General features: G+C 47.6%; 2 protein-coding genes across 2 annotated transcripts; both read right to left on the minus strand.

The window, feature by feature from the left end:
* Positions 1 to 7,937: 7,937 nt before the first annotated feature.
* Positions 7,938 to 8,887, minus strand: LOC123634263 (olfactory receptor 2A12-like). The gene has a single exon (XM_045545685.1). It carries the CDS (start codon positions 8,885 to 8,887, stop codon positions 7,940 to 7,942), a length of 948 nt encoding a protein of 315 aa, XP_045401641.1. The 3' UTR covers positions 7,938 to 7,939.
* A 12,174-nt stretch (positions 8,888 to 21,061) lies between these two features.
* LOC123634264 (olfactory receptor 2A12-like) lies at positions 21,062 to 22,009 on the minus strand. Its single transcript, XM_045545686.1, has one exon. It carries the CDS (start codon positions 22,007 to 22,009, stop codon positions 21,062 to 21,064), a length of 948 nt encoding a protein of 315 aa, XP_045401642.1.
* Between the last annotated feature and the right edge of the window lie 935 nt (positions 22,010 to 22,944).

Genomic DNA, 22,944 nt, shown 5'->3' on the forward strand with positions numbered 1-22,944 from the left:
CTTCCCCTGGCCAGTCCACCCCCTGCCGCTCCACACGCCACACGGGCATAGTGTCCACACAGGTGCTCCCAGTCTCCTGTGTGTAGCTACCTGTCTGACGCCCTCGGGCCCTGCACTGGTCCTCAGCATGGCAGTGCCACCACCTGGGCCCCTGCTGACCCCACACTCCGTCGTATGTCCAGCCCTAAACCCACATTAGGGCTCAGCTCATCCCGGCAGCCTCCCCTGACCTGCCCCGCCCCCTCCCACCCCCAAACTTCTGTTTCTCGCAGACACCTCTGCTCACCGGCAAGTTATAATCCTGGGAATCCGAGAAGGCTCTGATACTGATTTTCAGATCCAAGAACTTGGAAAAACTTTCTCCCTCTCCTGTTAACTGAGTTAGAATATCTGTAACTAAGTATGGACACACAGGGGAGTTTATAACCTCCTTTTCAATGATATTAATAGCTAATATCTAATGAGCAGCGTCTGTTTGACAGGCTCTGCTACACTAACTTTACCTCATCCACAAAACCCATTGAGTAAATCTTACGACTTCTATTCTAGAAAGACAACACTAAGGGACAGCAAGCAGTTTGTTCCAGATGATATGATGGGGGGGGGGGGTGTGGGGGACCTGGGATGGCAATGGAGAGAATGTGACTTCAGAGACCACTCTTAACCATGACCTTCTCCTGCTCTCAGCAAACAGGGATTGAGGGGGAAGGGGCAGGAATGTGCATTTCCCAGCTGCACATCAGTCTCAGTTGCCTGAGCTTTGGCAGGGAGACCACAGAGTCACACCCATGTGGAGTTCAGAGGCAGAGGTAAGGTCATCAGACCAGACAGGATCCGAATCTTCTGAGGACAAGGGCCCTAGTAGCGCCACAAACTATTTCTCATGATACAGTTTCCTCCATCTGCTCCCACGCTGGGATGTGGGAGGCCACAGGGGTGTGTTGGAAGACAGAGGGTACCAATGCAGGAGAGGTAGGAAATACCACCACGCTAGAGCTTAGTGAATCTTTGTAAAAGCCACTGTCTCCAAGTCACACTTGATTTCCAGGGATTAGGGGGCCATAATTTAGTCACACAAAGTCTTCTAAGTCCTGCCCCCTCCTCATGCAGTCTCTGCGTTCATTTATGATGCCCCAGGCCTGGAGAGCAGGGTTGGGTCCCCATGATTGCTGAAGGCATCTCTGGCATGTGGAACACCCTTGTCCTTGCAGGGATATGACGCTCAGCATCTGCTGGAGACCTGGGTGCTCAGGAAATTGTGTTATTCATTTCCCTGTTTCTAGTGTCTAGAACACGGCTTACCACAGAGGAGCTGTCAGTAAACATGTATAAATGAAGGAAGCAGGGAGGGACCAGGAAGGAGGAAGCCATGAGGGGGCATTGAGAGGAGATGTGGTGAGGAAAGTACATTAGAAAATGAGGGGAAGGGGCTCCAGGGATGTCGGGGTGCAGGTACACACAGGATCTAGGGACTGGGTGTCCCGGCTACTTTTGACCTCAAGCCCCCACAGGTCCCGGGGATCCCACCCACATCCCCAAGCCCAGCAGTTACCTTATCCTTCTCTGTATCTGCAGAAACAAGTCACTGAGAGGGTGTCACTTGCTCTTAAGGGAAGGGACTAAACAGGAAGCCCCTCAGGCAACTGAGTCCTGAGAGCCAGGATTCCAGGCCTCCCAGACTCCAGAAAAGCCCTGGGTTTCTGAGAGGACAGGGGCTGAATCCCCTGCCTTGTCTCCCTGTGACTGTCTGCACCTGGCCAGGCCAGCCTGGATCCTGCAGGCCTTGCCCGTCTGCTCCTGGGACCCAAACAAAGGAGCCTCAGCCATCCCAGGCTCCTCCCAGTGGGTCAAGATGCACAGGTTTCTTGGTCCTGCCTCCACGCCACGCTTTCCGGCAAGACCTGGGGAAGAGGTATCCCTCTGCCTCCTGCCACCACCCTCTCTGTCCCCAGTGAGAATGCCAAGATGGAATTCCCCCGATGTTTTCCACAACCGCCCTACAAGGAAGAGGTCCTTGGGGAAGAGCAAAGGACGGCCTGAGGGAAGGGAAAGGCACCATTTCTTGTTCCAGCCTTCTCAGGGGATACCAGCCTGGAAAGGAGGGGAGGAAGACCCAGTCACCTTGCAGAAAGGTCAAGAACTGAGGTCCCCATTTGGGTTCCCCTCTTACTTCCCAAACCCCTGTGCCCTGACGTGTCAGTTAGACCATGTTTGAGTCACACTTGAGGAAGTCATAATCCTCCTCCATTCTGCACCAGGAGAGTACCTTGGGCAGGTTACTCAGCCTCTCTGATGATAATTGAGAGTTGACCATAGAGCACCTACGCTATACCAGGTCTTCAACTAGGTCCTGGCAAACAGCATCTAGAAGTGAGTAGTATTGTCCCCAGGCCACACACAAGGACGCTCAGGCCCAGTGGACTGCGGGGACTTCTCCAAGGGCTTAAGCTTTTAAGTGCAGAACCAGAATTTGGATCCAGACCTACCAAGCTCTAGCGCCAGTTCTCTTACTTTGCCTCAGTTTTCTCCTCTCCAAAATGCTAATAATAACCTCTTCCTTTAGGCTGTTAGTGGCAGAATTAAATGAGCTCATGTGTTGAAAACCCTGGCACGAGTCCTGGCCATGCCTTTCAGGACTCTGAGTCCCTGTTCCTGCCAACAATATGGAATGAGAGTGTTGGACTCTGAGGTCCCTTCTAGTCAGCCAGAGGCCAGCAGAGCCATTGGAATGTTTTCAGACGTATTGTGAGCTGGCTTTAAACACAGCCATTATTAAAAGTTAATTCATATCAATGCAATTAAATAAATTTCATTAAAAATGAAGGTGCTGAATGCTCAAAACACATCACATCCTAACTATTTTATTACATTTTACTGTTATCTATGTTCTAGGGCTCATTTCCATGCACGGTCTTTGTATGGTGGAAACACCATAGAATGTTCCACTGTTGCCCACCTCTTCCCAGCCCGAGCTCAGTGACCTCACATGGGTGTATTTACAGCACGGAAATCAGCAAACTGTACAAATCAGAGGGCTGATGGCCAAACACTGATGGCACACAACTGCTCCAATCCCGAGTCCTGAGAACCTGGGCGTCTCGGGACAATGGAATGTGCAGGCCCCGGCTCTGCTGCTCTCAGGAATTGGTGGAGCCTCAGTGAGCAGCCCCGTGCAGGACAGGCCCAGCCCATGGGCTCAGTCCTCAGCCCAGACCTCCCTGCCTGGCCCCCACCACGGCCTCCCCTTTCCTCTGGCCCTTTGCGGCCTCCTCACACACTCAGCAGGGCAGGCCTGGCTGAGGGCTCCTGGTGGGGACCACACAGCAGACTAGCGCTGGCCCCCAGCTATTCAGAGACCAGGACAAGCTCCCAGGCCCACTGGCTCTCACCCTTATGGGCAAAGGCTAAGGGCGCTCAGGGGCACCCCTGCAGCCTCGGGAGGCAGGGATCTGACATGAGAAACAGCATGGCAAAGGGTGAGGGACTTGCCCAAGGTCACATGGCTGATACGTGGAACAGCCCAGACACACACTGAGTCCCTAATTCCCCACATGGCTGTGTCTTCTCAGGCAGCTTCCACTTCCACGTCTCTAAAATGGGGAGGACTCTTATCCCTCCCACAGTGGTATGATGCAGATCTAGATGTGGCATTTTTAGGGGATTCAGCCAGGCCCTAACAGCTCTCACACATGTCAGTGACCCTCACTACATCTCTGGAGAGCTAGTCCAGGTAGGATTTATCTCTCCATTGTACAGACGAGGAAACTGAGGCCCAGGGAGGTGCAGTGACTTCCTAGGTCAGAAGCAATCTTGGATCATAGAACGAAACTTGGACCACCCTCATTTTTTAAATTACAGAATTACTTAACACTGCCAGGCATGGTCCTACCCACGGATTTCCCCAAGAAGTGAACTGTGACCAGGAAGATGTAAGGGACTTGGCCAAGGTCATGCAGCTAGAGTATGGTAGAGCCACCACCAGAACCTGGGAACTGGTCTCTTGGGCCAGGGTGAATCTGCAGTGTCCCACACCTTAGTCCCTGAGTCTAAACGAATGGCTACACCTCAGCTCTGAAATCCCTCCTGCTGGCCCCGGAGCTGGTCATGGTCACCAGTGCAGCTGGGGCCAGCACAGGGGTCGGCAGGAGGGAGAAGGCCAGGGACTGGATGCTTAATTCTGAACCGGGTGGGCCCACAGGCCTCAAGGAGCCGACGGCAGGCAAGAGACGCGGATTGCTAGGAGTGGACGCAGGCCAGGCCACCTGGGACCCCCTAATTGGCCCCAGGCTGAGGACGCCTCTGGGGAGGAACCTTGTGGGAATCAGCTCCCTCTGGGGAGATTGGTACCCCAGAAAGTTTTCTGGGTTTCTGGGTAGGGAGAGAAACTGACGGAACATCAGGCGGTGGTGATGATACCTGTGACTAAGATCATTTTAATGGTCCTCTGGGACATTCTCAAAGAACTTTACAGTTTACAAAGCACTTTCACGTGTGCTTTCTCAGGAGGTCTTCCCAGCACTCCTGTGAGGGAGGTGTCATGGTCCCCATTTCACAAAAGATGAGGGTGGTGATGACAGTAACAGCAACGACAGATGCTTACTAAGCACTTGTCATGAGCCAAGCCAGAGGGAGTCACTGATAGTATTTTTAGTTACTTCACTGCTCTCTGGGTCCAAAGAGGCCTTCAAGGTCAACATGCCCATGTTCCTAGTCTCACAGCCATGCAAATTAGAGCACAGAGAAGGAAAGTGGCTCTGAACCAGGTGGGTTAGTGTGGGACACTAGAACCGAGGTGTCCTGACCCCGGCCCTGGGCTCTTTCCATGGTCCACAGGCTCCCTCTTCTGCTTTGCTCTCTGGGAAGGTGAAGAAAGAGCTGCCCAGGCTGGACAAGGTGGCTCACACCTGGAGTCACAGCACTTTAGGAGGCCGAGGCTAGAGGATCACTGGAGCTCAGGAGTTCGCGGCTCTGGTGAGATATGATCATGCCACTGCTCTGCAGCCTGCGTGACAGAGTGAGACCCCATCTACCCATCTCCACAAATAAAAGGAAAGAAAGAAACAAAGAAAAAGAGAGAAATCTCAAATTAATAAAATCAGTTTGAAACTGGGGACATCAGGACCAACCTTGCAGAAATATAATATAATTATTCAAAAATATTTTTTAAAAGATTGTAAAGGACTACTAGAAACAATTATATGGCACCAAATTATATAACTGAGATGAAATGGACAAATTCCTAAAAACACACAAAACACCAACCTGACTCAAGAAGATATACAAAATCTGAATAGACATGTAACAAGTAAAGTGATTCAATCAGTAATGAAAAATCTCCCAACAAATAAAAATCTAGGATTACAGTTTCACAGAGGAATTGTGCCAATCATTTTAATAAAGGAATCAATACTACTGTTTCTCAAACTCTTGCAAGAAATTAGAAGAGGATGGAACAATTCCTAATTCATCCCACGAGAACAGCACAACCCTGAAACCACAGCCAGACATCTTCATCGAAAATGAAACAAAGAAAAAGAAAACAATAGGCCAATATTTTTTGTGAATGTAAATGAAAAAATCGTCAACAAAATACTAGCAAACCGAATCTGGCATATGAAAAGTATTACGTACCATGACCAAGTCATATTTATCTCAGATATTCAAAGATGGTTCATCAAACAAAAATCAATCCATGTAATACACCACATTAATATAGTGAAGGAAAAAAACATATGATCATTGCAATTGATCCAGAAAAAGCATCTGAAAAATTCCAACACACCGGAATGACAAAAATATTAACAAACTAGGAATAGATGAGAACTTCCTCAACCCAATTAGACATTTATGTGGTTGGGCACGGTGGCTCACACCTGTATCCCCAAATTCAGAGGCCGAGCTGGGAGGATTGCTTGAGGCCAGGAGTACGAGGCCAGCCTGGGCAACATAGACAGACCCCATCTCTACAAAAAATAAGAAAAAATAGCCAGGCATAATGGCGTTCACCTGTAGTCCCAGCTACTCAGGAGGCAGAGGCTGAGCCCAAGTGTTTCAGGTTGCAGTGAGTTATGATCCCACTACTATACTCCAGCCTGGTTGATGGAGCAAGACCTTGTATTCCCCCCCCAAAAAAAGGGTTTTATGAAAAACTCACAGCCAATATCATACTCAACACCAGAAAATTCTCACAGACGGCTGCCTTCCTGTTGTTTGAGAAAAAGTTCTCTGGTGTCTCCTTTTATAAGGACATGAATTCTTTTGGATTAGGGTCCCACCCTTATGACCTCATTTAATGTGAATTACTTTTTTAGTCAAGATATAGTCAAGTTGGGAGTTAGGGTTTCAGCATATTACTTCTGAGGAGACACAATTAGGGGTCACACAGCCTATATCATATTCTCTCTCTCCCAGACTCCAAGCTCTGAAGGCTTACAACATTCAAGTTCACAGCAGTGGATGGAAATGGGGTCAGGTGTAACCTGGTCCTTCATGGCTGCTGCCCTCTCAAAGAACCTCACTCCCATGAGTTCACTGCTCCCCAGAGCTCACTGTAGCACCCCCTTGACTTCGAGTACTATAATTTGATGACTGTAAATCTCTCCATATGTCTCTCTTGGATTCCAGAGGCCCTGATCCTAGCGGGACCACAGTGGATATTCAGGAAATAGTGGGGCTGAACTGACTCATCCCTAAGACCTCTGGGCCACCAATGAGGCCTGGAAGAAAGCTGTGTGTCCATGCTGACCCTGAGGCCCATGCTAGGATTCCTAGAAAGCCCAATGTGCCTCTCAGTCCCTAGAAAGAATACGAGTCACTGCTAGGTGTGATCCCCACTATGGTTTACAGACAGCAGCAGCTCTCATTCTGCTCTGGCTTCCTTATCCTGCTATGGTCCACAGAGGTCAGTCACAAATTCATTGTGTTGGAGTTTTGTACACACCCGCTCCGCCTGCTGTGAAAGAGAATTTTAGAGTCACAAGAGGTTTTGGAGACCATTAAATTCAAGGTATGAATTTTATACATGAATAAAGTGAGATCCAGAGAGAGGAGATAAATTGCCCCGAATCACACACACATACCAGGTAATCACCGTTGGGACTAGAAACCAGGTCACTTGACATCAAGTCCTGTGTCCTTCCACAGCACCCGCAGAGGACATCACCTGAGCCCAATGAGCCATGTTGATTCCAGGCACCAAGTCAGGTCCCTGGGCTGTATGGGTTCCACAAACCATTGGCTTAATTTCCAGTGTTGGCAACAGACAGCAGTTACATGTAGTGCCTTTTTATATCACCTTGGACCTCTGCTGTGCCCATATACCAAGTCACTTAAAATTACCATGCTTCATATTGGTTACATGTATTCTAGTGGGTTCTGTGACACTATGGTAGATTATATTTATTCTCGTTGCTTGATCCCTTTCCATAGAGGAATTACACATGCATGCCCTTTGCCACGTGACATGCATTACTTCTCTGTGGGAGAAAATACTTCCTGTTGCTTGGCCCTTGGCTTAACCATGTAGCTGGCTTTGGCCAACAGGATGTGAGCAAAGAGATGTGTGTCACCTCTGAGAAGCTATTACGAGTCATCTTGTGTTTTACCCGTTGGTCCTTTTCTCTGTCATGAAAACGGCATGTTCGAAGCAAAGACTCCTCCTTCAGGGTGTTTCTGAGACTGCACAAGGTCACAGCCAGCCTACAACCAACAGGGAACATGCGCAATAAATGAACTTCTGCTGTTGTGAGTTACTGATATTATGGATTTGTCGCTGTACCACAAGGTAGCAAGTTGATCAAGACAGCCATGTTGGTTTCACCTACATTTCTGTCACCGCCAAGTACCACCTTGGTCCAAATGCACAATGTAGGCTACATACAGATGCTATCCCCTTCTTGATCATTGGACACTGTACCCCAGGCCTCGCCTGGCTCCAAATTCACTGGGCCACCCTACCATGACCCATCACCTTAAGAAATGCCTCCTTAATGTCCTTGTTCCTCAGACTGTAGACCACAGGGTTGAGCAGGGCAGTGAAGACATTGTAAAACAGTGAGATCAGCTTGTCTCGCTCAGGGGAATAGCTGGAGCTCGGCCTCATGTAGATGTAAATGGCCGGACCATAGAAGAATGTGACCACGGTCAGGTGGGAGGCACAGGTGGAGAAAGCCTTGCAGCGGCCCCGAATGCACTTGATCTTGAGGATGGCCAGGGCAATATGAACATAGGAGGCCAGAATGACACACAGTGGGGTGACAATCAAAAAGACACTGATGACCAGGTCCACAGTCTCAATCAGGTGGGTGTCCATGCAAGCCAAGCTCCGTACCGAGGGGCCTTCACAGAAGTAGTGGTTGACCACGTTTGGCCCACAATAGGGCAGGCTCATGGTGAGGAAGGTGTGGATCAGAGAGAAGAAGAAACCACAGGCCAATGTCCCAGCTGCCAGCCGTGTGCACAGGCCCCAGCTGAGGATCACAGTATAACACAGTGGGTGGCAAATGGCCACGTATCGGTCATAAGCCATGACTACAAAGAAGGTGCACTCGGTCACGCCCAGGGCACCAAACACGTACATCTGCAGCCAGCAGCCAGCAAAGGTGATGGTCTGAGAGTGAGTGAGAAGATGTACCAGCATCTGGGGCACGGTGGTGGTGACGTAGGCCATGTCGATCAGGGACAGGATACACAGGAAGAAGTACATGGGGGTGTGGAGATGTGTGTCCAGGAGGATCAAGATGACAATGAGCACGTTGCCCAGGACTGAGCTCAGGTAGAGGAGAAAGAAGGCAATGAAGAGGGTCCTGTTGGTCGTGGGGTCCCTGGAGAAGCCAAGCAGTATAAATTCAGAAACCCAGCTTTGGTTCTGCCCTGGAAGCATCCCCATGGTAGGGCCTGCAGGAAAATCACACTTGAGTAAAATTTATCTAAAGTGTAGTAGCCCGGCAAGAATGCCAGCTGTGCAAGCAGACGGGCTAAGATTTTCATCGTGGCCCCATTACTCATTTGCTGTCTTATCTTAAACAAGTTACTTGACCTCACTCATCATCAGTCTTCTCATCTGTAAAATGTGGATAATAATACTCACCTCTTGGGATCCTTATGAGGAGCAGAAGCAATGTATGTGACGCATCTGATGCAATGCCTCAAAAACCAGTCCAGGACACATAAAATGCTCGTGTGCAATCTCCCACTCTCACTTCCCACCCCTCGGTAGAAAACTGCTCACTCACATGTCTAACAACAATGGATTCAACCACATGAGCCCCAGCCCCCAAACCTCTTAGAGATGGAGTTTCCCTCCCCCTTAGAAAACATTTGTCTGGATGTGCTACGTGCCTCTCCTCACACCCTGGAAACATTGCTGCTTTGCCAGCCGGTGCACCGGGAGGCTTGGTTCACACAGAGCAGTGCAGGGCACTGTCCTGTGAGAGCAGCAGGAGGGGACTGCTGTTGCCCGCTTCACTTCTTCCTCATTCAGCTTGCAAGGAGCGGGCTGGTGTGTGGAAGGGCTGCAGGACTCACTGCAGCTGACCCCAATGTGCCCACAGCAGCCGCACACTCGGGCCACACTCTCCCCACCTGGCGGCTGCATTCCTGGCAGCTCCAGTGGCTGCCTCCATGGCAGCTCTGGCCCTGCTCCCATCTGGCAGCCCGTTTCCAGAGACCACCCTGGCCACACTCTCAGGCAGCACTGTCCCTGCACGGTGGCCGCTTCATTGCCAGCTCCGGCCTGTGCCCAGTGGTGGGCTATGCTCGGTGTGAGTCACGGCCTCCTTGAAAAAGTCTGAACCTCACAGTAACTTCTTTTTCTTCTCTTTTCTTTTCTTCTTTTTTTTTTTTTTTTGTTTTTTGTTTTTTGTTTTACTTCCTACTTCTGAATCTCTTAAAGTTCTCCTTCAACCTTTTGGTACTCATCTTTTACTAATTAACAATTTGTCTAGAACTCCTGGCCTCAAGCGATCCTCCCACCTCCACCTGCCTAAGTGCTAAAATGACAGTTGGGAGCCACTGTGCCTGGCCAATTAACAATATGTTATGCTGAATTATTCCTATTCAAATTACTACTACGTTCTGTCTCCTGACTGGATCCTGACTGATACAGATGCTGAATCTAAGAACAGTGAGTTCCATGAGGAACAGAATATTTACATAGTTTTAAGCTACCTATCCACAAAGTACTTATTAATTACACAAATAAATAATCATAAATGTATAGTAGAAAAACTGGACAACATTCTTAACTAAGTGATCACAATTAATATCACCAATATAGAGTAAATAGACACAGTATATCTCCAGATATGAAATACCAGGAAGAATACACCATCTGTATTTCAGCCAAAAATGTAAAACCTGAATCTAATGATGAAAAAATATTAAAGAAGTACAAATTGAAGAATGGTGCATAAAATAACTAGTTTGTAATCTTAAAAAAATCAGTCCTGACAAACAAAGAAATGCTGGGAAATTTATAGCCTTAAATGTATATATTGGCATAGAAGAAGGGCTGAAAATTCATTAGCTAAACCTCCAACTCAAGAAGCTAAAAAAAAAACAAAAACCTACAAATCAAACCCAGAAAGAAGTTAAAGGAAGGAAACAAAAAAGATAAGACCAGAAAAAAATGAAATGGCAATTAAGCTAGCAACAGAGAAAACTCAACAAATCTAAAAATTCGTTCTTTGAAACAACTATTAATAATAAATTTATTAGTTTTTTGCAAGAGTGATAAAAGAAACAAATTGACAACATCAAGAATGGAAAAGGGAACATTACTGAAGGTCCTACAATCATTGAAAAGATAATTTAGAGAATTAGAAACAACTTCATGCTGGTAAATTTGACAATTTAAATAAAATCAACAAATGTCCTAAAAAATACAAATTACCAAAACTGACAAAAGAAGAAATAAAATTCAGAGGACTCCAATATCTTTTCAAAAAATGAATTTATCATTTAAAACTGTCATGGGAAGAAAACTCCCAGATCGCTTAACTGGTGAATTCTTCCAATATTTAAGAAAGGAAAAATACTAACTCTTCCAAAGAATGAAAAAACAGTGAAAACATCTCAATGCATTTTATGAGACCTGCATAAACTTGATACCAGAAAATAACAAGGACATTACAAGAAGGAAAACTTACAGACCAATCACTCTCATAAGCATTGTTGCAAAACTACTAAACAAGATATTAGCAATTGAATTCAGCAACCTATAAAAAAGAGAATGCATCACAGTCAGACAGAGTTTGTTAAGGTGATTCACGGTTGGTTTAGCACCTGATAATCAATGTAATTGACCATATAGTAGAAGTCAGAGAGTAAAATTATGTGGCTATCTCAATAGATGCAGAAAGAGTATTTGATAAAATTCATCAATTATTTATGATTAGAAATTAACCTCCTTTTTGAAGATGGATACTTTGAAAAAGGAAAAAGAAATAAACTTCTCAGTAAACTAGGAATAGACAAGAACCTTCTTGGTGTGATAAAAATTATTTCCAGTAAAGGAAGGAAGAAACACGCTATAGCAAAAGTCATACCAAATGGTGCAATATTGATAACTTACTCCCTAACAATGGGAATGAAACAAAATGTTTCCTATTACCATTTCTATTAACCATTGTATAGGTGGTCCTAGCTAGTGAAATAAGGCAACACAAAGAAATAAAAGTTTAAATGATTGGAAAGGAAGAAATAAAACAGTCATTTTCTGCTGACTACATGATTGTGTAGGTAGACAATATAAAAGAAACCAAACACAAACAAATTATTAAGCAAGTGGACACAAAAAAATGTATCATCACATTTTAAACAATAAAATATATAGAAATAAATCTAACAAAATATGTGTAAAAAATATTATTTAGAGAAATCTAGGAAGACCTAAGTAAATAGAAGGATATGCCATGTTCATGGGCTGAAAAAGTATACATTATAAAGATGTTAAGTTGATTTATAGATTCATTGTAATCCTAGTCAAAGCCCCAGAAGTTTTGTTTAATGTTTTTGCAGAAATTCACACCATAGTTATAAAATTTATATGGAAATCCGAGGAATCTTGAACAAAAAAATAGTGTTGGAGGACTTAACAGATAGCAGACTTACTAGAAAACCAAAATAAGCGAGTGTGAGATTGGCACAAGAATAAACAAAGAGACCGATGGAATAGAATAAACCTCAGAGACACTCCCATGCATATGCAGTCACCTGATTTATAACACAGTTGATCCTACAATGCAATGGAGAAAAGGTGATCTTTTCAATAAATGTTGCAGGACCATGGGGTATTCAGACAGAAAAATAAGTATTGTTCTTCCTACCTCAAACATTACCCAAAAACAAATTTCTGATGTACTGTAGATTTGAAAGGTAAATGTAAAACAATCAAATGTTTAGAATCAAACACAGAAAAATATCCTTATCCTCTCAAAGTAAGCAAAAAATTCCTTAAATGGAACAGCAAAATTCTGACTATAGACAGAAACATAATAAACCAGAATGAATTACAAAGAACTCAGAAGATTTATATCCAGAGTAGAGAACTCCTACAATATCAACAAGTAAACTGACTACCCAACAGAATGACAGGCAAGAGATTTAAAAAGACACTTCTCAGAGAGACAATCTAAATAACCATTCCTCAAGCGAAACAGTCATCTCATAATTGCAAATGAAGACCGCAGCCCAGCCCCACTACGTGTCCACCAGAAAGACTAAAACGAATAACACCTGGTGTTGGCCAGAACAGCTAGAACTTTCTTACACTGTGATGGGAGTGTAAATTTGAACAATCTCTTTAGAAAATGTTTAGCACTATCCTCTAAAATTGAACATACATAGACCACATTACCCAGCAATTCTATTCCTACCGAGATTCCCACATACTCACACACAGGTACATACATATGTTCAAGAAAAGAAGCATGAAAAATGTTCAAAACACTTGTCAAAATAGTTCATAACAAGGTAGCCTCCAAGTGTTGCTCAACAGTACAATGGATAAAAACATGGAGGTATATTGAGGCAGAGGTTCCTTCGGTGGGGATAGAGGACAGAGGACATGTCCAGCCATCCTGAGGGTTCACTTGCCCTGTGCCACCCCTTCCCCTGGCCAGTCCACCCCCTGCCCCTCGACACGCCACACGGGCATAGTGTCCACGCAGGTGCTCCCAGTCTCTTGTGTGTCGCTACCTGTCTCACGCCCTCGGGCCTTGGGCTGGTCCTCAGCATGGCAGTGCCACCACCCAAGCCCCTGCTGCCCCCACACTCCGTCGTATGTCCAGCCCTAAATCCACATTAGGGCTCAGCTCATCCCGGCAGCCTCCCCTGACCTGCCCCGCCCCCTCCGACCCCCAAACTTCTGTTTCTCGCAGACACCTCTGCTCACCGGCAAGTTATAATCCTGGGAATCCGAGAAGGCTCTGATACTGATTTTCAGATCCAAGAACCTGAAAAAACTTTCTCCCTCTCCTGTTAATTGAGTTAGAATATCTGTAACTAAGTATGGACACACAGGGGAGTTTATAACCTCCTTTTCAATGATATTAATAGCTAATATCTAATGAGCAGTGTCTGTTTGCCAGGCTCTGCTACACTAACTTTACCTCATCCACAAAACCCATTGAGTAAATCTTACGACTTCTATTCTAGAGAGGCAACACTAAGGGACAGCAGGCAGTTTGTTCTCGCTGATAGGGTGGGAGGGGGGACGTGGGATGGGAATGGAGGGAATCTGACTTCAGAGACCACTCTTAACCATGACCTTCTCCTGCTCCCAGCAAACAGGGACTGAGGGGGAAGGGGCAAGAATTCGCGTTTTCCCCACCTGCACATTAGTCTCAGCTGCCTGACCTTTGGCAGGGAGACCACAGAGTCACAGCCTATGTGGAGTTCAGAGACAGCGGTAAGGATCAGAATCCTCTGAGGACAAGGGCTCTAGTGGTGCCACAAACTATTTCTCCTGGTAGAGGTTCCTCCATCTGCTCCCACGCTGGGATGTGGGAGACCACGGGGGTGTGTTGGAAGACAGAGGGCACCCGTGCAGGAGAGGTAGGAAATTATCACCATGCTAGAGCTCAGTAAATCTTTGTAAAAGCCTCTCTCTCCAAGTCTAACTTGATTTCCATGGGATGGGGGACATCATTTGGTCACACAGAGTCTTCTAAATCCTGCCCCCTCCCCTTGCAGTCTCTGACTTCACTTATGATGCCCCAGGCCTGGAGAGCAGAGAGTGGATCCCCAGGATTGCTGAACGCATCTCTGGGATGTGGGATCATGCTCAGCCTCTGCTGAAGATCTGGGTGCTCAGGAAATTGTGTTATTCATTTCCCTGTTTCTAGTGTCTAGAACACGGCTTACCACAGAGGAGCTGTCAGTAAACATGTATAAATGAAGGAAGCAGGGAGGGACCAGGAAGGAGGAAGCCATGAGGGGTCACTGAGAGGAGATGTGGTGAGGAAAGAACCTTAGGAAATGATGGGAGAAAGCTCCAGGGATGTCGGGGTGCAGGCACACACAGGACCTAGGGACTGGGTGTCCCAGCTACCTTGGACCTCCAGCCCCCACAGGTGCCTGGGATCCAACCCACATCCCCAAGCCCAGCAGTTACCTTATCCTTCTCTGTATCTGCAGAAACAGATCACTGAGAGGTTGTCACTTGCTCATAAGAGAATGGACTAAACAGGAAGCCCCTCAGGCAACTGAGTCCTGAGAGCCAGGATTCCAGGCCTCCCAGACTCCAGAAAAGCCCTGGGTTTCTGAGAGGACAGAGGCTGAATCCCCTGCCTTGTCTCCCTGTGACTGTCTGCACCTGGCCAGGCCAGCCTGGGTCCTGAAGGTCTTGACCATCTGCTCCTGGGACACAGACCAAGGGAGACTCAAAACCCGAGGCTCCTCCCAGTGGTCCAAGATACACAGGTTTCTTGGTCCTGACTCCACGCCACGTTTTCCGGCAAGACCTGGGGAACAGGTATCCCTCTGCCTCCTGCCACCACCCTCCCTGTCCCCAGTGAGAATGCCAAGATGGAATTCCCCCGATGTTTTCCACAACCACCCTACAAGGAAGAGGCCCTTGGGGAAGAGCAAAGGACCCCCTGAGGGAAGGGCAAGGCCCTATTTCTTGTTCCAGCCTTCTCAGGGGATACCAGCCTGGCGGGGAGGGGCGGAGGACACAGTCACCTTGCAGAAAGGTCAAGAACTGAGGTCCCCATGTGGGTTCCCCTGTTACATCCCAAACCCCTGTGTCCTGACTTGTCAGTTAGACTATGTTTAAGTCACACTTGAGCAAGTCATAATCCTCCTCCATTCTGCACCAGGACAGTAACTTGGGCAGGTTACTCAGCCTCTCTGTGCTAATTGAGAGTTGACCTTGGAGCATCCACGCTATACCAGGTCTTCAACTAGGTCCTGGCAAACAGCATCTAGAAGTGAGTAGTATCGTCCCCAGGCCACACACAAGGACGCTCAGGCCCTGTGGACTGAGGGGACTTCTCCAAGGGCTTAAGCTTTTAAGTGCAGAACCAGAATTTGGATCCAGACCTATCAAGCTCTAGCACCTGTTCTCTTACTTTGCCTCAGTTTTCTCCTCTCTAAAATGCTAATAATACCTTCTTCCCTTCAGGGCTTGCTGGGAGAACTAAATGAGCTCATGTGTTGAAAACCCTGGTAGAGTCCTGGCCATGCCTTTCAGGACTCTGAGTCCCTTGTTCCTGCCAACAATATGGAATGAGAGTGTTGGACTCTGAGGTCCCTTCTAGTCAGCCAGAGGCCAGCAGAGCCATTGGAATGTTTTCAGACCTATTGTCAGCTGGCTTTAAACACAGCCATTATTTAAAGTTAATTCATATCAGTGTAATTAAATAAATTGCATTAGAAATGAAGGTGCCAAATACTGAAAACACATCACATCCTAACTATTTTTATTATTTTACTGTTATCTATGTTCTAGGGCTCATTTCCATGCACGGTCTTTGTATGGTGGAAACACCATAGAATGTTCCACTGTTGCCCACCTCTTCCCAGCCCGAGCTCAGTGAGCTCACATGGGTGTATTTACAGCACGGAAATCAGCAAACTGTACAAATCAGAGGGCTGATGGCCAAACACTGATGGCACACGACTGCTCCAGTCCCGAGTCCTGAGAACCTGGGCGTCTCAGGACAATCGAATGTTGAGGCCCTGGCTCTGCTGTTCTCAGGAATTGGAGGAGCCTCAGTGAGTAGCCCCGTGCAGGACAGGCCCAGCCCATGGGCTCAGTCCTCAGCCCAGACCTCCCTGCCTGGCCCCCACCACGGCCTCCCCTTTCCTCTGGCCCTTTGCAGCCTCCTCACACACTCAGCAGGGCAGGCCTGGCTGAGGGCTCCTGGTGGGGACCACACAGCAGACCAGCTCTGGCTCCAGCTGTTCAGAGACCAGGACAAACTCCCAGGCCCACTGGCTCTCGGCCTTATGGGCAAAGGCTAAGGGCGCTCAGGGGCACCCCTGCAGCCTCGGGAGGCAGGGATCTGACATGAGAAACAGCATTGCAAAGGGTGAGGGACTTGCCCCAAGGTCACATGGCTGATACGTGGAACAGCCCAGACACACACTGAGTCCATAATTCCCCACATGGCTGTGTCTTCTCAGGCAGCTTCCACTTCCACGTCTCTAAAATGGGGAGGACTCTTATCCCTCCCACAGTTTATGAAGAAGATCTAGACATGGCAGTCTTGAGGACTTGAGCAAGGCCCTAACACTTCTCACACATGTCACTGACCCTCACTACATCTCTGGAGAGCTAGTCCAGGCGGGATGTATCTCTCCACTGTACACACGAGGAAACTGAGGCCCAGGAAGGTGCAGTGACTTCCTAGGTCAGAAGCAATCTAGGATCATAGACAGAAACTTGGACCATCCTCATTTTTTAAATTACAGAATTACTTAACACTGCCAGGCATGGTCCTACCCACAGATTTCCCCAAAGAGTGAACTGTGACCAGGAAGATGTGAGGGACTGGGCCCAGGTCATGCAGCTAGAGTATGGTAGAGCTGCCCCCAGAACCTGGGAACCAGTCTCCTGGGCCAGGGTGCATCTGCAGTGTCCCACACCTTAGTGCCTGAGTCTAAACGAATGGCTGCACCTCAGCTCTGAAATCCCTCCTGCTGGCCCCGGAGCTGGTCATGGTCACCAGTGCATCTGGGGCCAGTGCAGGGGTGGGCACGAGGGAGAAGGCCAGGGACTGGGTGCTTAATTCTGAACTGGGTGGGCCCGCAGGCCTCAAGGAGCAGATGGCAGGCAAGAGACGCGGATTGCTAGGGGTGGACGCAGGCCAGGCCACCTGGGACCCCCTAATTGGCCCCAGGCTGAGGACGCCTCTAGGGGAGAACCTTGTGGGAATCAGCTCCCATTTGGGGAGATGGGACCCCAGAAAGTTTTCTGGGTTTTTGGGTAGGAACAGAAACTGACGGAACATCAGGCAGTGGTGATGATACCTGTGACTAAGATCATTTTAATGGTCCTCTGGGACATTCTCATACAACTTTGCAGTTTCCAAGACACTTTCACAGGGGCTTTTTCAGGAGGTTTTCCCAGCACTCCTGTGAGGGAGGTGTCATGGTCCCCATTTCACAAATGATGAGGGTGGTTAGGACAGTAACAGTGATGACAGATGCTTACTGAGCAGTTGTCATGGGCCAACCAGAGGGAGTCACTGATACTGTTTTTAGTCACTTCACTGCTCTCTGGGTCCAAAGAGGCCTTCACGGTCAACAGCCCCAGGTTCCTAGTCTCACAACCATGCAAATTAGAGCACAGGGAAGGAAAGTGGCTCTGAACCAGGTGGGTTAGTGTGGGACACTAGAACCGAGGTGTCCTGACCCCGGCCCTGGGCTCTTTCCATGGTCCACAGGCTCCCTCTTCTGCTTTGCCCTCTGGGAAGGTGAAGAAAGAGCTGCCCAGGCTGGACAAGGTGGCTCACACCTGGAGTCACAGCACTTTAGGAGGCCGAGGCTAGAGGATCACTGGAGCTCAGGAGTTCACGGCTCTGGTGAGATATGATCATGCCACTGCTCTGCAGCCTGCGTGACAGAGTGAGACCCCATCTACCCATCTCCAGAAATAAAAGGAAAGAAAGAAACAAAGAAAAGGAGAGAAATCTCACATTAATAAAATCAGTTTGAAACTGCGGACATTAGGACCGACCTTGCAGAAATATATTTATTCAAAAATATTTTTAAAGGATTATAAAGGACTACTAGAAACAATTACATGCCAGCAAATTATGTAACCTAGATGAAATGGACAAATTCCTAAAAAAAACAAAACACCAACCTGACTCAGGAAGAAATACAAAATCTGAATAGACATGTAACAAGTAAAGTGATTCAATCAGTAATAAAATTCTCCCAACAAATAAAAGTCTACGATTACATAGTTTCACAGAGGAATTGTGCCAATCATTTTTAAAAAGGAATCAATACTACTATTTCTCAAACTCTTGCAAGAAAATAGAAGGGGATGGAACAATTCCTAATTCATCCCAGGAGACCAGCACAACCCTGAAACCACAGCTAGACATCTTCATCAAAAAAAAAACAAAGAAAAAGAAAACAATAGGCTAATATTTTTTGGGAACATAGATGAAAATATCCTCAACAAAATACTAGCAAACCAAATCTGGCATATGAAAAGGATTACATAGCATGACCAAGTCGTATTTATCTAAGATATTCAAAGATGGTTCATCAAACAAAAATCGATCCATGTAATACACCACATTAATAGAGTGAAGGAAAAAAACATATGATCATCGCAATTGATGCAGAAAAAGCATCTGAAAAATTCCAACACACTTGAATGATAAAATTATTAACAAACTAGGAATAGATGAGAACTTTCCCAACCTAATTAGACATTTATGTGCTTGGGCACGGTGTTTCACACCTGTATCCCCAAACTTTGGGAGGCCGAGATGGTAGGCTTGCTTGAGGCCAGGAGTTCGAGGCCAGCCTGGGCAAAATAGAAAGACCCCATCTCTACAAAAAGTAAGAAAAAATAGCCAGGCATACCAATGTGCACCTTAGTCCCAGCTACTCAGGAGGCAGAGGCTGAGCCCAGGTGTTTGAGGTTGCAGTGAGCTATGATCCCACTACTATACTCCAGCCTGGTTGCTGGAGCAAGACCTTGTATCTCAAAAAAAAAAAAGTTTTTATGAAAACTCACAGCTAATATCATACTCAACGCCAGAAATTTCTCATAGTTCTGGAGGCTTAAATCTGAGATCAGGGCACCAGCAGGGTCCTGTTCTGGTGAAGGCTCTCCTTGGAGGTCACAGACGGCTGCCTTCTTGCTGTGAGAGAAAAAGTTCTCTGGCGTCTCTTTTTATAAGGACATGAATTCTTTTGGATTAGGGTCCCACCCTTATGACCTCATTTAATGTGAATTACTTTTTTAGTCAAGATATAGGCAAGTTGGGCATTAGGGATTCAGCATATTACTTCTGGGGAGACACAATTAGGGGTCACACAGCCTAAATCATATTCTCTTTCTCCCTGACTCCAAGCTCTGAAGGCTTACAACATTCAAGTTCACAGCGGTGGATAGAAATGGAATCAGGTGTAACCTGGTCCTTCATGGCTGCTGCCCTCTCAAAGAACCTCACTCCCATGAGGTCACTGCTCCCCACAGGTCACTGTAGCACCCCCTTGAGTTGGGGTATTATAATTTGATGACTGTAAATCTCTCCGTATGTCTCTCTTGGATTCCAGAGGGCATGATCCTAGCGGGACCACAGTGGATACTCAGGAAATAGTGGGGCTGAACTGACTCATCCCTAAGACCTCTGGGCCACCAGCAAGGCCTGGAAGAAAGCTGTGTGTCCATGCTGACCCTGAGGCCCGTGCTAGGATTCCTAGAAAGCCCAATGTGTCGTCTCAGTCCCTAGAAAGAATAAGAGTCACTGCTAGGTGTGCTCCCCACTATGGTTGACAGACAACAGCAGCTCTCATTCTGCTCTGGCTTCCTTACCCTGCTATGGTCCACAGAGGTCAGTCACGAATTCATTGTGTTCGAGTTTTGTACACACCCACTCTACCTGCTGTGAAAGAGAATTTTAGAGTCACAAGACGTTTTGAAGACAATTAAATTCAAGGTGTGAATTTCATACATGAATAAAGTGAGATCCAGAGAGGGAGACAAATTGCCCAAAATAGCACACACACAGCAGGTAATCACGGTTGGGACTAGAACCCTGGCAACTTGACATCAAGTCCTGTGTCCTTCCACAGCACACGCAGAGGACAGGACCTGAACCCCGTGCACCATGTTGATTCCAGGCACCAAGTCAGGTCCATGGGCTGTATGGGTTCCACAAACCATTGGCTTACTTTCCAATGTTGGCAACAGATATTATTTACATGTACTGCATTGTTTACAACACTTTAGATCTCTGTGTTCCATATACCAGGTCACTTAGAATTACCATGCTTCATGTTGGTTACATGTACTCTCCTGGGTTCTGTGACACTATGGTAGATTATATTTATTCTCCTTACTTGATCCCTCCCTGTAGAGTAATTACACATGCCTGCCCATTGCCATGTGACTTGCACTTCTCTGTGGGAGAAAATACTTCCTGTCTCTTGGCTCTTGGCTTGACCATATAGCTGGCTTTGGCCAACAGGATGTGAGCAAAGAGATGTGTGTCACCTCTGAGAAGCTATTAGGATCATTTTGTGTTTTACTTGTTGGGCCTTTCCTCTGTCATCAGAATGACATGTTCCAGGCAAGGACTCCTTCCTTCACGGTGTTTCTGAGACTGCACAAGGCCACAGTGAGCCTACAACCAATAGGGAACATGACCAATAAGTGAACTTTTGCTGTTGTGAGTTACTGATATTATGGACTTGTCACTGTACCACAAAGTAGCAAGTTGATCAAGACAGCCATGTTGGTTTCACCTACATTTGTGTCACTGACCAAGTACCACCTTGGTCCAAATGCACAATGTAGGCTGCATACAGATGCTGTCCACTTCTTCAACATTGGACACTGTACCCCAGACCTCGCCTGGATCCCAGTTCACCAGACAACCCTACCATGACCCATCACCTTGAGAAATGCCTCCTTAATGTCCTTGTTCCTCAGACTGTAGACCACAGGGTTGAGCAGGGCAGTGAAGACATTGTAAAACAGTGAGATCAGCTTGTCTCGCTCAGGGGAGTAGCTGGAGCTCGGCCTCATGTAGATGTAAATGGCCGGACCATAGAAGAATGTGACCACGGTCAGGTGGGAGGCACAGGTGGAGAAAGCCTTGCAGCGGCCCCGAATGGACTTGATCTTCAGGATGGCCAGGGCAATATGAACATAGGAGGCCAGAATGACACACAGTGGGGTGACAATCAAAAAGACACTGAAGACCAGGTCCACCGTCTCAATCAGGTGGGTATCCTTGCAAGCCAAGCTCCATAATGAGGGGCCTTCACAGAAGTAGTGGTTGACCACGTTTGGCCCACAATACGGCAGCCTCATGGTGAGGAAGGTGTGGATCAGAGAGAAGAAGAAACCACAGGCCAATGTCCCAGCTGCCAGCCGCGTGCACAGGCCCCAGCTGAGGATGACAGTATAACGCAGTGGGTGGCAAATGGCCACGTATCGGTCATAAGCCATGACTACAAAGAAGGTGCACTCGGTCACGCCCAGGGCACCAAACACGTACATCTGCAGCCAGCAGCCAGCAAAGGTGATGGTCTGAGAGTGAGTGAGAAGATGTACCAGCATCTGGGGCACGGTGGTGGTGACGTAGGCCACATCCATCAGGGACAGGATACACAGGAAGAAGTACATGGGGGTGTGGAGATGTATGTCCAGGCGGATCAAGATGACAATGAGCACGTTTCCCAGGACTGAGCTCAGGTAGAGGAGAAGGAAGGCAACGAACAGGGTCCTGTTAGTCATGGGGTCTTTGGAGAAGCCAAGCAGTATAAATTCAGAAACCCAGGTTTGGTTCTGCCCTGGAAGCATCCGCATGGTGGGGCCTGCGGGAAAATCACACTTGAGTAAAGTCCATCTAAAGTGTAGTACCCTGGCAAGAATGCCAGCTGTGCAAGCAGACAGGGTGGGATTTTCATTCTGGCCTCATTACTCTTTGGCTGTGTTATCTTAAACATGTTACTTAATCTCTCTCATCTTCAGTCTTCTCATCTGTAAAATGTGGATAATAATACTCACCTCTCGGGATCCTTATGAGGAGCAGAAGCAATGTATGTGACACATCTGATCCAATGCCTCAAAAACCAGTCCAGGACACATAAAATGCTCGTGTGCAATCTCCCACTCTCACTTCCCACCCCTCGGTAGAAAACTGCTCACTCACATGTCTAACAACAATGGATTCAACCACATGAGCCCCAGCCCCCAAACCTCTTAGAGATGGAGTTTCCCTCCCCCTTAGAAAACATTTGTCTGGATGTGCTACGTGCCTCTCCTCACACCCTGGAAACATTGCTGCTTTCCCAGCCGGTGCACCGGGAGGCTTGGTTCACACAGAGCAGTGCAGGGCACTGTCCTGTGAGAGCAGCAGGAGGGGACTGCTGTTGCCCGCTTCACTTCTCCTTCCTCATTCAGCTTGCGAGGAGCGGGCTGGTGTGTGGAAGGGCAGCAGCACTCACTGCAGCTGACCCCAGTGTGCCCACAGCAGCCGCACACTCGGGCCACACTCTCCCCACCTGGCGGCTGCATTCCTGGCAGCTCCAGTGGCTGCCTCCATGGCAGCTCTGGCCCTGCGCCCAGGCACCTGCTCCCCACCTGGCAGCCCGTTTCCAGAGACCACCCTGGCCACACTCTCAGGCAGCACTGTCCCCGCACAGTGGCCACTTCAGTGCCAGCTGCAGCCTGTGCCCAGTGGTGGGCTAGCTCACTGTGAGTCACGCTCTCTTTGAAATAGTCCAAATCTTACACTAACT

Source organism: Lemur catta, chromosome 3, assembly GCF_020740605.2.
Source record: "Lemur catta isolate mLemCat1 chromosome 3, mLemCat1.pri, whole genome shotgun sequence".
NCBI lineage: Eukaryota > Metazoa > Chordata > Mammalia > Primates > Lemuridae > Lemur > Lemur catta.

Bases quoted from the DNA above. Each gene is read 5' to 3' on its own strand.
- LOC123634264 (XM_045545686.1), bottom strand. From the start codon at position 22,009: ATGCGGATGCTTCCAGGGCAGAACCAAACCTGGGTTTCTGAATTTATA.
- LOC123634263 (XM_045545685.1), bottom strand. From the start codon at position 8,887: ATGGGGATGCTTCCAGGGCAGAACCAAAGCTGGGTTTCTGAATTTATA.